The 16637-nt window shown below is 42.2% G+C and overlaps 1 protein-coding gene across 2 annotated transcripts in view; it reads right to left on the bottom strand.

Moving 5' to 3' along the window:
- The window catches only part of TET2 (tet methylcytosine dioxygenase 2), a 71708-nt gene that overhangs the window by 12367 nt on the left and 42704 nt on the right, over window positions 1-16637 (bottom strand). For both annotated transcript variants that reach the window (XM_069013279.1, XM_069013281.1), the window contains exons 2-6: window positions 8362-11749; window positions 6142-6232; window positions 2577-2670; window positions 1245-1453; window positions 273-423 (exon numbers count right to left, since the gene is read on the bottom strand). In XM_069013279.1, the coding sequence (XP_068869380.1) occupies window positions 273-423; window positions 1245-1453; window positions 2577-2670; window positions 6142-6232; window positions 8362-11749 (3933 nt within the window). The remainder of the gene's footprint in view (window positions 1-272; window positions 424-1244; window positions 1454-2576; window positions 2671-6141; window positions 6233-8361; window positions 11750-16637) is intronic.

Here is a 16637-nt window from a genome sequence, read left to right as displayed (position 1 = left end):
TTATTCAGGCCGTGCCCTCTCCTCTAATTGTGAAAGCCTGCAAACATGGTTTCAAGTCTCAGGACTTTTACCAGCTGTCAGAATTTGGACAGTCGATTCAGCTGGCTCAGTGACTGGAATCAATCGGTTTTGACTGGCAGTTATTTAATTACCCTACATGTACAGCACTCAGGGAGGCCTCAGGCCCTGCTCTTTTGTACTGAATCTCTATTTACAGAGTGACAGAAAACACTTCTTTGCAAATGAAGCTCATTTTAGAAATGGACACCAACCTCTTTTGGGTCATCTCCCATCAGCTTAAACTTTCTTGGAATCTTGCTTCTGGCAAACTTACAACCATTGTAGTACATGCTCCAGGAGCAACCAAAGGAAAATGAAGCACCACAAGTTTCAGGGTCCAGCCCTTGGCATGCACAAGTGCGTCTAAAAGATAAGAGAACACAGCTGTTAGCAGCAGGCAGGTCCCCCTGTGGTGCTCTGGCAGTAGGCATCAGTGTTCTGCCAGTGCTCTAGAGAATCAGCAGTGTGGATCATCTTCCATCAGTAAATAATGAAGAAATGCTAGGGGGAGACATACACATCATGACAGAAGAATTTATCAGAGTGAATAATTTCATGGTTACAAAGTAGGGTCTTTGGGGGTTCTATACTTGTGTGAGAAACCCGGCTTTGCTCAGCTCAGGGCACATTGTGTGGTGCCTTGTTAGGTACTGATATTCATGGTGCCTCAGAGGCTTGTGCTGACAGTACTGCAAGAATGTGCTTAGCCTCTGACTGGGGCTAAGCAATAATTCCTGAAATATGACTCTACCCATGAAGCCAAAGTAACATACAGTGATAGCTGTGGTAATTTTGGTCTAAATGTTCTTCTCTCTCAGAAAGGCATGGGAAAAAGATATAGTGCAATTTCTTTAGATTGAGGCTAGTCAGTGAGTGTCAGCTTACACCAGTATGATTTAGTGCACTGAGCTTTTATTTCAAGGTTGCGGTATCAGCTATCCTGGCGCCTGCTGAGATCTCTTCTTTTAAATATATTGAGATGCTTCACAACTCTGAGAAAGTGTTTTTCCTTATTTGTAAGAGTGTTTACGTTGGGTTTCCTACAAGGTTTGTGGGTTTTCAAACCACCTGAAATAGCTGGGAAGTTTGTAGAAGTTTCAGGATAACAGCATGAGCAGAGGTGCTGGGTCTGAGGCTGAAGACAGGGCTGCAGGTTTGGTGAGCACAGCCTTTGCTCCACTTACTCTTCGTTCAGGGCGCAGCGCCGGTTCGTGAGCGTGCCATACTTCCTCAGGGTGTCGGTGAGTTCAGAGTAGAGCTTATCAGCCAGGCTGGTTGGGATTCCCTCCCAGACCAGGATGAGAATCACGATGACGGCCGTCTCACACGTGTGTCCTGCTCGTTCACGCACCAAGCAGAGCAGCTTCTCCTCCTGACTGCTTCTGCGGACTACCTGCATGTACAGCAACACACACCCCAGAGCCCCAACACAAACAATGCATTTCTTAATGTGAAGAGCAAGAGAATAGGAAACCTCAGCATTACTGTGCGTGTGGGGAGGTTGCTTCTACTTGTATCCTCCTCTTTGTTTCTGGCAATTCAGTCTGTTTTTCTCACTGTGATATGGCAGGGCTACCCTTTGTGTTTAATGAAGTTGACTCTAAGAGGTTGACTGATGGCATGGAGAGCCATGGTGGTGGAAACCAGCTTTGTAAAAGTATCCTCCATGCTCTGATTCAGCAGGGATCCTCTCCTGAATCTGTGTTACGGTTGTGGTCCAGATTGATTGGTGAGAAAGAGGAAGCAAGCAGTGAGGTGTCTCCCTGCACAGAGTTGGGTAGTGGACACCTGTCTTAGAGCAGGAAGCATGCAGGGAAAGGAAGGTAGTAAGGAAGGGACTAAATAACTGGACATTGGGAGCTTTTTCCCCTCTCCTCCCAAACTTAAGCAGCTATACTCATAACCAGCTTCACAGTTTTGTGACCTGCTGTTATTACATACAAACATTACAGTGTTGAGAGGAAAGCAGTAGATGTTTTTCAAATAAAAGTGTCCTTCCAGTAGCATGAGCTCTGCCAAGCATTTCTTTAAAAGGGTGCAGTCTGGCATGCATAAAGACTATAATAATGTATTAGTTTTTCCTCATCCTGTCTTCCCCCAGCAATCCAAACCACTCAGTAATTTGTTCCAAAGTGCGACAGTGTTTGCTAAAAGGGTGTCCTAACACTTCTCTCAAACTGGGAAGGTATTTTAAAGGTATCCCAGTGGTGCACTGGACTTATTTGTAGGCTGAAATTAAACAGCAATGAAAATGTCAGGTGGTGTGATACTTAAATCTAAGCAAACATGCCTTTCTTCTTAGGTTTTTGTACCTTTAAATCAAATTTTATTCTTGCTATTCTCTGTGCAACAAGTAAATGGAGTGAGAGATGGGTGGGAGCAGGCTACAGGCACCCCATATTACTGCTGCTGTTGAGCTGTTTTAAGTTTCCTAGTGTCAGCTAACAGGACATGTCACTGCTGTCAGCTACATGAACCATCATACTGAACTAGATTGATTTGTTTACATCACTTACCCATTTAGCAATTGGACATCCTTGAGAACTTTTGCCTTCTTTCCCAGTGTAGACAACCCTCTCAATCCTTATAGCTTTACCCTTCTGTCCAAATCTTAAACAAAACAAAAATACACAAACAGCAGATTCATTTGGTTCTTTGTGAACACTGAAAAGATGGAGCACATTTGCCAGTCTTATCTTAGAAAAATACACACTATGAATTACAGGGAAAGATGTGCAATGTGGTTTACCTTGATGATTTTATTACAGTGGTGGAATGATATATTAAGAGAGGCTAATGTCTTTAATACATCCCAGATGGGTAAAAATTATCAATACCACATTAATATTACCAAACATTTTAACCATGTCTTTAGAGCATTTGTTACAGACGACATTTTGAAAAGCGGACTTTTCAAAAAAAAGAAGTCTCTTTATTTTGTTGAAGAATTTATATTTTTTTTAAATTTCTGAGTTGAAATTGTTTCTCTGAAATGTACATAATTAAGTTGTCATGGAACAACTGGCATGTAACAGTCACTCTATTAATTTTCTGTGCATGTTTCTGGCTTAGGCAATGTGAATCAGTTAAGTCAGGATTAATTTGCATCTTATCTTTTTTTTTCCTTTATCATCCATTCATAAATTGTTACTTATTTACTTCGACTTCAGTACTCCAGTTAGGATCACAAGGTGCCCTCAAATAACGCCATTTGTGTGGCTTTTTGCGGCCAAGGTGGGCAAGCTCAGCTCGTGCTGAAGCATTTAATCAAGGGGATTACACTCTCAAGGCAGACTCTAGCCCATGTGCAAGCAGTGCTGTTGCCGGAGCAAAGAGGATCCACTTTCCAGGTGGAAATATGTGGCAAATGCCATATGAAGCAAATCTTGAATCAGTAGAAAGTGCTGGATCTGTTGAGCCATTTCCAGGCATTTCTCTGGGATTGCCCACCTGCTGAGCCTGGGAGCACACCAGGGCTCAGGGGAGGCCAGGGGCAGAAACGACAGTGGCTGCAGTGTTACAGACTGAGCTGCCCTGGCCATTCAGCTGCTCCTTGGGCACTGGGCAAACTGCACTTCCATCACCATTTCTGGAATTCTGCCACTCTCATTGGTGTTAACTTTTAATAGCCAAGTGTGGGGACTGACTAAATCATTCTCCTTGTTCTTTACCTACAGAGCAGTCAAGGTATGTTCCTTTTATGCAGCCATTTAGTGATGCCTTAAGAACTTTTGACCTCTTTCCCTCTTGTTTTTGCACTAAAATCTTGGTGACATATTTTAGGTCTGGTATCTGTGTTTAAACTTTTGTCCTGTAAAGGAAGTGAAAAATGCTTATTTTTAGATGTGATCTCATTGTGAAGTTTCAGTGTCACAGGAAATTATACAAACAAAATCAAGTTGTACTACGCATGTTCTGCAGGCAACTGTTAGGTCACTTTTTCCTGCTTAGGCTTAGATGTTAGTATTTATTTGTTTCCTTAATTAACCACATTAAAAAACCCCATTTTTAAATCTTAACATTTTCTATCAGTTTTCTAATCTGGATTGCAGGACAACTGTGTGGATGCCTCTTATAGAAATATGTTGTACATTACACACTGGAAATGAAATGGACTTTGTCTCAAATTTTTTCAACTGTCAGAAAGGAATTTGTGCCTGATGTTTGTCATACTTGCTTTCAGGCCAAAGCTGATTGGCTTTAAAACTGGAGCAAAACTCACTGAACATGAAGTAGGAATTGGGAGAAGAAAGAGGGAAAATGTCTGTATCCGGTGTGGATTCTGCAAGAAATTAGTTCTGGTATAGCTAAAATTTTAATTGTAAGTCTAAATCCAAATCCTGGCTTCTTTAGCAGTGCTGATACCTTAAAAGTCAATCCATATTCATATGGGAAGCCAGGTTAAAAGCACTTCAGTTGCGATTAATGTCACCAGCTGCATATGTATGCTTGAGAGTATCTTTATAGTGAAGGATTTGGGCTTCTTTTACTTAGGGATACAAAATTAACTAATGAGTTCTGGAGTTCTTCGGTCAGAGAATTTCACAGTTCATACCATACAGTTTAACACTAGGTATTGTTCAAGTAGCTGCCCTATACTCTGCTGAACCTGGCTGAGTAGTTGCATGTTACCTATGATCTCTCATGATTTCTTTCTGCCAACATGAAATTAAATTAAATTAAAGCAAAAAGTTAAGGTCAATATTAAGAATGAAAAATTACATTCCAAAGTAAAAAAAAAAAAGTCATCTCTATAACTGACATTACAACATGAATTACTGTCGTCTTTTATTTATTATTTGTAAATACTCAAGAATTAACCAGTTGATGAGAGCTCTGGAGATAACAGATTGTAAAGAATTTCTTCAGAGAGTCAGCATTCACTTTCCCTTCCCAGAAGGAAGCTGATTTATGTAGTTTACATGCACTCAAGCTGCTCTCAAAGCTGAAAATTATTGGGGCAGGAGTCACAGGGAAGGAGGTACTAAGAAAGAGAAAGGACCTCAGGACTTAGAGGTAATCTGAAGGGTTTAATAGGCTCTAAGTGGCCCATGGTTGTGCAGTGATGAGCACAAGCTAACAGTGCTAAGAAATGGTGCTCCTTAGCTCAGACCCAGCACTGCAACAATGCCCACTTGCTTTTGCTCCTGCAATTAGCTGGAGCTTCAGTGTTGTTCTGGAGTCCAGATTTTTAAGGTACTAACAAATCAAATTCCCATCTGTCTCTGACTTAACCGAAGAGTTTTTTGTTTGCTTCTTTGTTCAGAGGGGAACTGAATCCCCAGATACCTCTAAAAATCTGGTCATTATTGGCTACAAGTAATGCAGAATTCACAGTGCAGAAGTCACTTTTGTGACAGCTTTTAATTTATGTGTCTTAGGCTGGTGGGGTTTGTGCTTACACATATTTTTAAACAGCACATATCATATATGTGTTCTGTGCCTTTAAAAATTCCTGCTTTGGTTGGTGTTGATGTAATAAATACGCCACAGGATGCAACATGATAACAGGGATTGTCCACAATCAAGATAAGACTGGGTTTGTGCAGTATTCCAAGGCAGGGGAATGTTTTCTCACAACACTACTTATTGATTCTTGGGCTGAAATCCCATCCAACAATTTTGTGGCATTCCTCTGGACATGAATTAATTAGATTTAAGTTTAGATAGTTGGTAATTTGGCAAGAGGAAACGAATGTGGAAATTCAGTATTCTGCTCTTCATCCTCCTTCTCCGCTGGCATTCTCCTAGCCAGAGGGAACACCAGCCCCATGCCTGCCTTTGCAGCCACTGCCAGACGCCCTGCTTGGCAGGCTGGTGAGAACTTGTTCCGGCTTGGGTTTGCTGGCATCTGTCTCCAAGGGCAGAGCCCGTGCCAGCCAGCAGACTATTAGCCCTGTCAAATATTGTGACTCTCTGGTGAATAGCAGGGTGCGTAATGTTGGCAACACTGGAGTAGCTAAGCCTACAAGTAATTACTTGATTTGCAGTTGTTTATTTCTTTATGTGCAAAAGCTGGAAAAATTCTGACATCCACAAAAGGATAAACATTAATCTGCTCTGGGCCTTTGGACTAATTACCTTTCTTCCATGATTTCTCTAATAGCTGCCACATTAGGACCGGCTCCTAGGTGGGTATAGAAAGGACCTTCATCTTTTTCAATAATTTGCTCTGTTTAAAACAAAATAAAGGTTATTACTTTGAAGCTTAATTCTTTCATGTAAAATGTCACATTGCAAAGCTTACATCTAGCTTGTTGGAAGACTGCTGTATGGGCCTGGGGTCAGTTTTCAAACACTTATGTCTAAGGTATTTGCCCACACAGTTTGTACAAAACATGCAAAGCAATGGCTAATCCTGCAAACAGCTGTGATAGGGACTGTGTGCCTTTCCCTAACACAAACACTTGTTCCACATCTCAGGCTCTACACTGACATTCAAATTGGCGTTTTCCTGTTATCAGCAAACAATTGTTTCTCCTTCTTCCACTTCCTCCTCTCCCAGTATATAGAAAGGAGGATAAATGGGATAACAGTGGTAAATATTGATGTTAGGGAGCTGTACTGTACTTGTTTTTCAGCAGACATGTTACAGTGCAGGAACTTACAGCTTGAAAAACTGACCAGTGAGGTTACACAGAGAATTCCTGCAACCCACAGAAAGACAGTGAAATGAAAAACAAAAACCCAAGTTTGCTGAAAGAAATCGTGCACAAGGCCTGGTCAAAATGCTTGTATGCCAAGAATGTGGCCTCGGTTTTCTGTGTGTAGGTAGGACCATATCAGCAGTCACAATACATGCTGTGTGTTTGCTTTGGTTCCAGGAGGCAGGCTCCAGCGGTGTGAAAGAAACGGCCAGGCCCTGCTTGGGTTCAGGAGATGGTGGAGCTGTGCTGGATGCTTCCTGCCATGCTAGCTCCAAGGGCTGGATGAGGTGGTGCTGCTCTTGACAGACAGCCTCTGGAAGCATGATGAAGGCATGGCATAAATCTGAACGTGTCAGTGGGGAATGGCTTAATTTAATCTTCTTAAGGACAATATTGATAAGAAAAAGCAATAAACCTGTAGATTATGCTGTGGCACTGGGTTCTTCGGAGAAAGTTTCATACTCCTGTATTTCCTAGTGTCTGCCAGGACTGAAGAATTAAAATGTAAATGGAGGATAAGTTCTTAAGTTTGCTTAGTGGTTTCAGTACAAAAAAAAAAAAAAAGAGCATAAGGAAATGACTGCTAGAAAAACTTGTGCTAACTACATGGAAGAAACAATATAAAAAACCCCCAACAAATAACAAAAAAACCTACATTTTGAAGGTTGTTTCCTATAAAACAAGGACTTGACTTCCAGTGTTCTTCCTGGGAGCTCCAGAAATACACTACTTCCTGTTTTTGTTCCCATAGATCATCTCTGAGGCATAGCCCCAACATTCAAAAAGGCAAAAAGGTCCATTTTGCATTTTGGAGGAGCATTGATTCAACTTTCCTCTTTTATAGTTGATACAAAATCCTAGTAACTGATACTGTAACAAGGATTTTTATTTTCTTCCCCCCATTTTTGCTGCTGAACCTTTTGTCTCACCCTGAATAGTTTATCCAGTAGAGTCTGAAAGTGCCTGTTATACTTGGCTACGTGCAGTGTCAGTACTGTGTGGAAGTTTGGGCTAGGGGGCCGTGCCTGTCACTCTACTTCCCTCTGCTCTATTTTTCCAGCTTTTGGAGACAGGGTATGCCATCAAGCAACAACAGCTGCTTTTTCTGGTGCTGCTTGTGTAGCTACTCTATGAAACTGTGGATCTCTTTAGCCTTACAGGAGACAAATGCCTGAAAGGGAGGATAAACTCTTGCAACAAGTGAGGAATAATCTGACATCTGTTTTTGCTTAGGCTTGACTAGGGGCAACTTCACCAATTTCACTCTTAGAGCAAAAAATGGCCATAAGTTTTGGACTAGGACCGGGTTTTTAAAAGCTGTATCTGACCTTGACAAGTAAATTAGGTCATAAAGTTATGACCTACTTTTTATCAGGATGTTGTTGTTACGTCTGCTGCTCAAGGAGAATGGATGTGAGGCCATAAGCATTCTGACTGAAAAATCAAATAGGTAATTGCTTTATGAACTATTGAGAAAGGGCCCATGTGTAGGATTGGTAAGTGGAGTAGGCATAAGTGTTTAAAATTCCAGTTTTATCAGTCTTCACTAATTGCTCTTAAAAAAACCCAAAAAATCTTCCAGCAGAAACATCCAACTTGAAGGCTCATTTCCTTCCTGTGAACTATTATGTTTTTAGTACATCTCAGCACTTACCAACACAGCTGCAAGATGGGAAATCATACTGGGTTTTGGCAGGTGTGTCCAATAAATTTTTTACAGGAGTATCCAATAACTTGGAAGGTGAGTCTAAAAAATTATTGAGAACAGTTCCAGCTGTTCTTTTGGTCGGGGTTTTCTCAGCAGACAAGTTTGCTTGCTGATCTAAGATTGGGGTTTGAGTGTCAAAATCTGCAGCACTGGTATTTCGTGATAGGATGGTAATAGGGCCTGCTGTTTCAACCTTCACATGTTTGGGTGATTTGAGAGTAAAAGTCTTATGATCAAACAGTGATTTGACCTGTATCTGTTTTAGCTGCTGCTCCATTGTCTCAATGATGCTCTTTTGTTGTGTGTTCTCGCAGCCAAAGTGCTGATTCTCTTGTTTAATTGTTTTTTTCCACATTTTGTTTTCCAGCTGTCCAGCTGATGGGCGCATGCAGACATTAGACTTTGTGCCAGCCTCAATTTTTATAGGCTTGCGTGCTGCACTGGGACCAGTCTCAGTTTTGGGTTGCTGGTATGATTGTTGCTCCTGTTTTTGCAAGAGATGCCACCGCAGAGCAGCGTGCTTTTGAAAATCCTTAGAGGTCTGGGACTGCAAATGACAGCCTCTCTGGTCTTGGGTGTGGGGGGCAGTTTGGCTGTGTGGTAAGTACTGCTGAGGGATCTGTGGAGCTTGTTTGCTCGGGAGGTCTTGGTTCAGACTAGCACCATAGCCCTGTGAGGGCTGGAGGGGTGGCAGCTGCAGAACTGAGGCTTGTTGCGTCTGTTGCTCTTGTTCTTGAAAACAATGATTCACATCTTGCTTTGCGGTCAAGTTATTTGAAAAATACTGCATGTGCTGCAAGTCCTGCATTTTGTTGGCTCCAAAGCATTCCATATTTGTGGCGTTCCCTTTCTTCTCGGAAATCACGTGCCTGTTGTTTGGGCAAGGGTGCTGGACACTGACGTTTGCCTGCTGAGTGTAAAGGGGAGCTTTGTTGTTCACGGTGTGTACCTGCTCTAGGCCTAGCTGATGGTTAGGCAGTGGGAATCCAGCTGATTTACCGTACTTATTCCCAGTTTGGAAACATTCATCTGCTTTAAGTTGATTGAAGGACTTCCTGTCTAGAGGCTGCTCAGCATTGCTTTGGGGGTGGGATATGGCTTGGGGTAGGTCTTTAGTTCTCATTTGCGGAGCCTGCTGCTGGTTTGGGGTTAGCTGTGGACTGCATGGCAGTTGCACTGGATGTGCCTGTTTTTGCAGCATCTGTTGCAAAATATGTGAATGCAAGAATTGCCCCTTTTCCCCTGGCTGGGGATTCAAGTGCTGCTGTTTCAAGGGGGCCCCTAAATGCTGTTCAGCTTGTTGTTCTGATCTTGGCTGGAAATGGAGCTGCTGTGGTGGCTGTTGTTGCACTTGCGACTTGAGAAGGGAATCCACCTTTGTGAGCTGTGGCTGCGGTGAGTGTTTGTGGAATGGCAGCTGCTGGTCAGCTGGGGGATGCGGCTGCAGCTGGGAGCTCTCGCTTTTGTACAGTGGAGGAAGTTGTTCCTTTTGCATTATCTTCTGGCTCTGGGCCTGTCCTGAAGGCCCCTTTAATGAATCAGGACTTCCAGCATACTGTTTTGTATAGACTGTTTGGGCTGTGCTTGCCTGGTACTGAAGAATTGACCGCAATAATGCTTCACTGGGCTTTTGGGGAGGCTCTCCCTGGCGGAAGTGAGTGGAAACCAGCTCTATCCAGGCTGGTTTTGAATATTGTTGAGCCTGTTGTACAGGCTCTTTCACTTGGTCCTTTTCTTTGTCAGGAGGAGTCTCAGGTTCTCTCTGTCCTGGGAAATGCTGATAGTGTTGTTGCAACTCACCCTCGCTTCTGTGTGCGTGCAGGTTTTGGAGGGGAGGTTCTGACGCCAGCGTCACTTCTTCGGGGCGCTGCAGAATTGAGGCGGCCACAGCAGCTTGCGGGTTGCTTTCACTGACATCTTGTTGTGATGTTTGTGCCTGTCGCAGAAGGCTCTGCTGAGGGTGAAGTTGTTGTTGGCTGAGGCTGGGACTTTCTGACATTGGTCCCTCCTGTTGCCCTTCATTTTTTATCTCCCCAGGAAGAGTTTCATCACATCTGTTGTCATAGGAATGGTGTCCTTCTTGCACCACGGCAGACAGTGCACTGTTCATTTCTGGAGCAGGAGGGGTGGAGGAATCTTTGTGAAACGTTGAGTTCTGTGTAAAGAAAGCACCATTATTTTCTGCTTGCTCAGAGTACCTTTCCAGAGCAGTGCTCTGAGCTTGCAGGTTACTGCTGGAACTTAGAGAGAGGTCTTGGTTGGGAACCTGCCCTATGCTTCCATGAATTTTACTGTTTCCTACAGGTAACTGTTGAGGATCATAGCCTGCAATCTGTTGTTGTAGCTGTAGTTCTGGTTTCTGAAGTGAACAGCTACCTGGCAATACAGGTGGTTTACTGGAGTCTTCTGTGTTGTAGACCTCAGTAACCACTACAGCTGGCACTTGAGGCAGCTCAGAGTTTGAGGTCTGTGAGGAAGTGATCTGCCCTGAGGTATGGGATGAATGTGTTGTCTCATAGGACAACTCATTAGTAGCCTGACTGGTAATGGCATTGATATGAGATGTGTTCTTCTGCATTGCTATGGAAACATGTTCTGGATAATATTGAGACAGTGTTTTCTCCAGGAGTTCACCATGCATGCTTCCCATGGAAGAGGCAGAAACTGTAGCACCATTAGGCATTGGCACTGCCTTGTTCTTAAGTAGTAAGACAATGTCCCTGTTATGGCAATGAATATTTTCCCGCTCCTGCTCATCCTGAATCAGAAGGTCATGAGGGTTTTCTGAACCAACACTGTTGTATCTTGTAGATGGAATCAAATCTGAAGCATCCTTTTCTTGTCTTGTAAAATTCTCGAGTTTCTTCTCACTATAACAATTGGAGACACTTGGTTTTTCACTGTTGTCCTCTGGCTCAGCTTCTTCTCCATTTACCTCTTTGTCTTGTTTCACTTTCTTGCTCTCATGAAGTCCATACAGAGCGGGCTCGCTATAAGTGCGCTTGATCCCACCATTTTGCATATATTTGGAATAGACTTTCTTTTCTTGTAAAAGGTCGGGGCTAACGCAATTGTTTGGACTTCCCTTTGGGTGGGGCACTCCAAAGTTGCTTTTATTGAATAGCGGCTTGTGGTCTCCATTTACTTCCACGTCACGCCTCTCTGTTGCTGGACTCCCATTCTGTAGCTTCACTGCAGAAGGCTCTGCCTGGCAAACGTGAGAAGACTGTGGTATTAGAAATGGACTCAATCTATTGCCGTCAACATGGTTGGTTCTGTCCTGTTCCATCTGGCCTGCTCCGGGGCCATCCACAAGGCTACCCTCTGAACGTATCTGAAAGAGAAAAGAAATAGGAGAGAATCCAAGTCAGCTTTAGTTTCCATTGAAGGACAGCCAGTTACTGACAATTCCTGCAGCACTCAAGCACCCATTGCCCTGACCAGCTCCCACACAGAGTGAGCCTGCAGGCACACCTGAGGGGTGTTTCGCTATCCTAGCACATCTTGCAGCCCCAGGTCTCCCTTTTTCTTAAAGGTTTGTTCTTCAAGATGAAAAGAGAGTGAAAATACAGTGGCTTCCTTACACCATTTAACATACAAGATATTTTACCAGAAGAAATTGCTTGTAGTGGTGCAAAAAATATTCTCTGCTTTTGAATGATTTACATAGACTCCTCTGTCATCACATTTTGCCCTTGGTAAGGCAGAAAGTCATGTTGAAGCCATGGTTCCCAGACTTGGTGCTAATCCTGTAATTTGATTAAGTGTGCCAAACCTCTTTTGTCTGACTTGAATGAGTATGGTCACCAAGTTTCCACTTAGAGGGGAAAACATTTTTTTTCTGTCCTCAGCTGTCTGACAAGGTCTTTTAAAACTGGCATTCCTAAAGACCACGCAAGTGGCACAATGCACAAGACAAAGCCATGCTTGCCTGCTGTTCACAGGAACTCTTACAGTTCATCAACAGATCAGTAATGTTGATAGAAAAAGAGTGATTTTTGAAAGGTTTGATGGAAATTTTTTTTCTGGTATTAATATCCTTTCAAATTTACATCTAGACATCAAGCATGGCTTAAACTATGTATTTGGGTTTTGAATTGAGCTCTGCAGCTGTGGAGCTAGGATTTTTTTCTTCTTTGTTTGGATGGGAAATCCCATTTTCTCATATACTCTTTATATTTTATTTACAAAGTGAAGTTTTTAGCTGGATGATAGTACTGACAATGTGCAGTGAGCAAATTCCATACAGTGACAAGCTAATCCTCTTCACATGCATCTTCCTAGAATTCACAGACCCAGTTAACATAGATAAAGCCCTTGTTTGACTCTGCTTGTAATTTATTCTTTGTTGGTTTATGGTTCTCAACCAGTCACAAATGACAGAAGGCAGACTGACAGTGAGTCTTACAGACATGAAGTTGCACAGAGAAAATTTGGACATATGCATGTCTGTTCTGAAACTTTTATTTCTGGTTTGCATAAAGGAGAATCTGAAGGGTTCTCCATTACCAGGTCAGCTCTCCTTGGACTGCAAAATCAAGAGAAGCACTACATGTGGCTCTGTACATGGTATTGCCAGTACATAGGAAGAACTATGATATGGAAAACATTCTCCCATCATGGTTGATCTGCTTATGTATTTATCCTACATTAATATTTTTATGTTAATAAAATGTAATTTTAAATGTTATTTAAATGTAATTTTTACAGTTTTTAATGCAGTATTGCCTTATTCAGTTTAGTAATATGATTCTAAAATGCTTTAAAAAGTAATATTAATTCATTAAATACATTGCATCCAGCAGAATTCTCTCTGCTTGCAGCTCTAATTTCAGTACCAGCACAATTCAAATGCACATTTTGACTGGCAAGCACCTATATGATGACTTGTATTCATTTCCTCCAAATCCCAAACTTGATTTTAGATTTACTTTTGACCTCCTGAAGTTTGTTTTTTTAATTCCTTTACTCAATTTATGTTTTTTATGACAGAAATAGAGAAGTTCTCTCTGCAAGTAACAGTACTTTAAAAAAGGATTTTTGGCGGGAAAGCTATGAACAGGGAGATGGAAAAAAATGTTTGTCAATCTTGCCTGGGTTTTTTTGACATGGTAGTGCAGGCTTATTTCCTTCTAGAAGTATTACCCACCCTAGCTTTATAGTACCACAAGACACGAGCATTTGCAGCTTTCCCAGGGAGATGATGTTCTGTGCTTAGCAGAAAGCTGTATGGAAAGGATTCCTCTGATGTGTCATTCTAGGCCAGGCAGCAGAACGATGCTCCTAGAGTGTTTCAAAAGTAAAATGCCAGCCTAATTTGGAAGCCATTCTTTCCCTTCACACCTTTCATTCCTAAAAACTGCAGGTGAACCACAACTCAGACACAAGTGTGTAGGCTGCTGCATTTCACAAGTATGAAATGAAATAAAGGGTACCATAGTAATTAACACTATGCTGTCAAGCTGCTTCTAAAAGATTTATTTCTTTAAAAAAAGTTTCAGTCTGTGCAACTAAGCTGTGAGAAACTTTGTCTGGCTCTCAAAGCCTACCTTGCTGTTGTTTTTCTAGTATACCCTGTGGGTTGCAACTAAATTCCTTCTGAGAATTCCCAGGCAATCTTTCTTCTCAACTCCTTACTATCTATCAGATAAACCCACCATTTCCTTTAGAAGTGGGGTCTCCCTGACTTCTCTAAACTTAGCTTGCAAACTCCTCAAAGGAGTACATGTGTGGTCAGAAAAGAGTCTTAGGTTCATGCCGTCCTCAAGATCCACAAGGTTATCTTGTGACATGAATTATTGTTCATGTCATTCTGAAAGACCTCATGGTATGTTCCCCCAAATTCTGACAACCTTCAGTGTAAAAGGCACTGGTGTATACATTGCAAAGAACATGGGAATCATTTGGTTCTTTAAAATACAAAGTTAATTCATGCATTGAAAGTGCCAGATTTGCATTCTTTGAAATGCATCTGTGACTTTGCATTATACTTCTTTCTCTGTCTACACTCAAGTTATTCGCTATCCTCAAGTTAGACCTGAGTAAAAATCTTCCTCAAGCACCTACAAGTCACAGCAAATGTAAAGGAATGTAATTTGTAATGTAGAACTGGCAAAAAATAAATGGCCACGATATCCCTATTACTGGTTTTAACTGGGACACCATGAAGTAGTACTCCTACCTGCTTGCACCTTAAAAAGGCTTTGTGGTTGTCCTTACAATCATTGTTGGGTGAACTGTTTGCCTCTCAAAGTAAATCTACCTTTCCCCAAGTGCAGCAGTTATTCTTTTTGGTCTTTCCCATAGCTGTATTTTATCCAGACCATTTAGAAGCTCCACGTATTTCTCTTCAGCTATAATCCATTAGAAATTCAAGTCACATCATCAGCATCTGTGAAACAATTACTGCATCTAGGACTGACTCTGCAGTCTAATCCATCATAATTATGACTGGCCTCTTTGAAGATGCCACAATGCGTGACTTTAATATAGTACATTACTGTGCAAATGGATCAGCATCTCATCCCACCAATATGCATTCAACTTAGAATTCAGACTACCACTGTTTGACTTTTTCAGATGCAATCGATGTATGTACATTTATTTCTTGCCACACATAGGGCACAAACTGGAAACTAGGCACTGAATGAGAGCCTGAGATTTTTGTGTTGTTTGTTTTATGGACAAGTTTGGCATGTTTTTGCCACCTCTTATCACTATACTATGGAAGGTGGTGTTACAAGCACAACACCCATTTCTGCAGCAACAGAAGTTGTGTTATTTTCTTTCACAGAAAACCTTTCTTTAGTTTTAGCCAGTTCTAGAGGTTCATAGCTTATTTCCTATAGCAGCTGTATCAGGGCAGTTTGTGAGTGCAAAGCAGCTCAGATGAATGAATGGATAAATACACCTGCTGCAGGGGAGTACAATCTTCTGCAAAACTGGGCGAGATTCCCAGGAGAAAAAGTAGGTGGGGGAATAGCTGTGGTAGAGGACTTGTGGATCTAAAAGGACCAAAAGGTGGAGTGTCAGATGGGTTGTTTGAGACAGACATTTATGTCCTCAGAGGTTTTTCTCCCCAGCAGAAATACACATCCTCAGATCACAGCCTGACTTGTGCTCAACTGATTATTAGGATGAGACTCAGGAAAGCAGAAGTCAGATATCCAGAAGCTTGTTGATGGCTCACTGGGTTGTTCCTGGAGTGTTGACACAGTCTCCATCCTGCTGGCACCCTTCTGCCACTGCCAGATGACACAGAGGTCTAAATTGCTCCTAGACAAGAAACCCCTCTGGCCCTTTCTCGACAGGAGGTGAATTTACCCATATGTTTTGTCAAACCTCCCGTTTGGTAAATTGTGCTTTGTGCTTACACTCTCCTGCTCCTGTTGTGTGTGTAGAGGAGCTGGCTTCACTTGTGGCTGTGTATCCTTATGTGCTGTGGTGCAGTTGCATCTCTCCGCTGAAGTTCATGCATCTGGTAAAGAGTTCTAAATACTCCTGAAGTGAAAAAGCTCCTGAAGTTAAAGGTTTGGTTTTTTTCCTATTTCAATGCTGAATGAAAATTTGAGAAGAGGCACAAGTGGTTATTACTTAGGTAAAGAAGGGCACTCATGCATGGCATTGAAAGCTCAATTTCTGCTCTAAACCCTCTAAAACCTTATGGACTTGCATACTTGCAAAATTGTTTCTGAGTTAGCCTGTGACAAAGTTTCCTCTTCGTTAATATTGGAACAAGATGTGTAAGCAGTTACAATGACGCTTAGTACCAGGATTTGTTATTATGGGATGTGGCTCTCTGGCCTAGCTAAAGACCGGTTGCTACAGCTGTGCCCTGGGTTAACACCTGTAAGCAGCTGCCAGTGTCCCTAGAGGAGAAAAGATGTGCAGTTAACTCAGATGGCCAAGGGGTGACGTAACACATCAAAGCTCCTTATTAGTGAGACATTTCCATTATTGCTGGGATAAAAAGTTGAACACGTGTGGTATAGTTTAAGGATTTCCTATATGTTCTGCACCTAAGGTACTGTAGTTTGTACGCAGAGAAACAACATGAGCTTCCACATGGAAACTTAGAGGAGAGGCAAGACCAAGAGAGATTCGAGAGAGATTGCATTCATACCCAAGGTAAATTGAGGCTCAAAACCCCACAACATCCCCTAAGGATTTGCTCTGCTCCGTACCAGCATCACTGCTGCCCCACTGCATATGTGGTGGGTGAG

This window comes from Aphelocoma coerulescens, chromosome 4 (assembly GCF_041296385.1).
Source record: "Aphelocoma coerulescens isolate FSJ_1873_10779 chromosome 4, UR_Acoe_1.0, whole genome shotgun sequence".
NCBI classification, from domain to species: Eukaryota; Metazoa; Chordata; class Aves; order Passeriformes; family Corvidae; genus Aphelocoma; species Aphelocoma coerulescens.
This window is presented reverse-complemented; position numbering and strand designations above follow the sequence as displayed.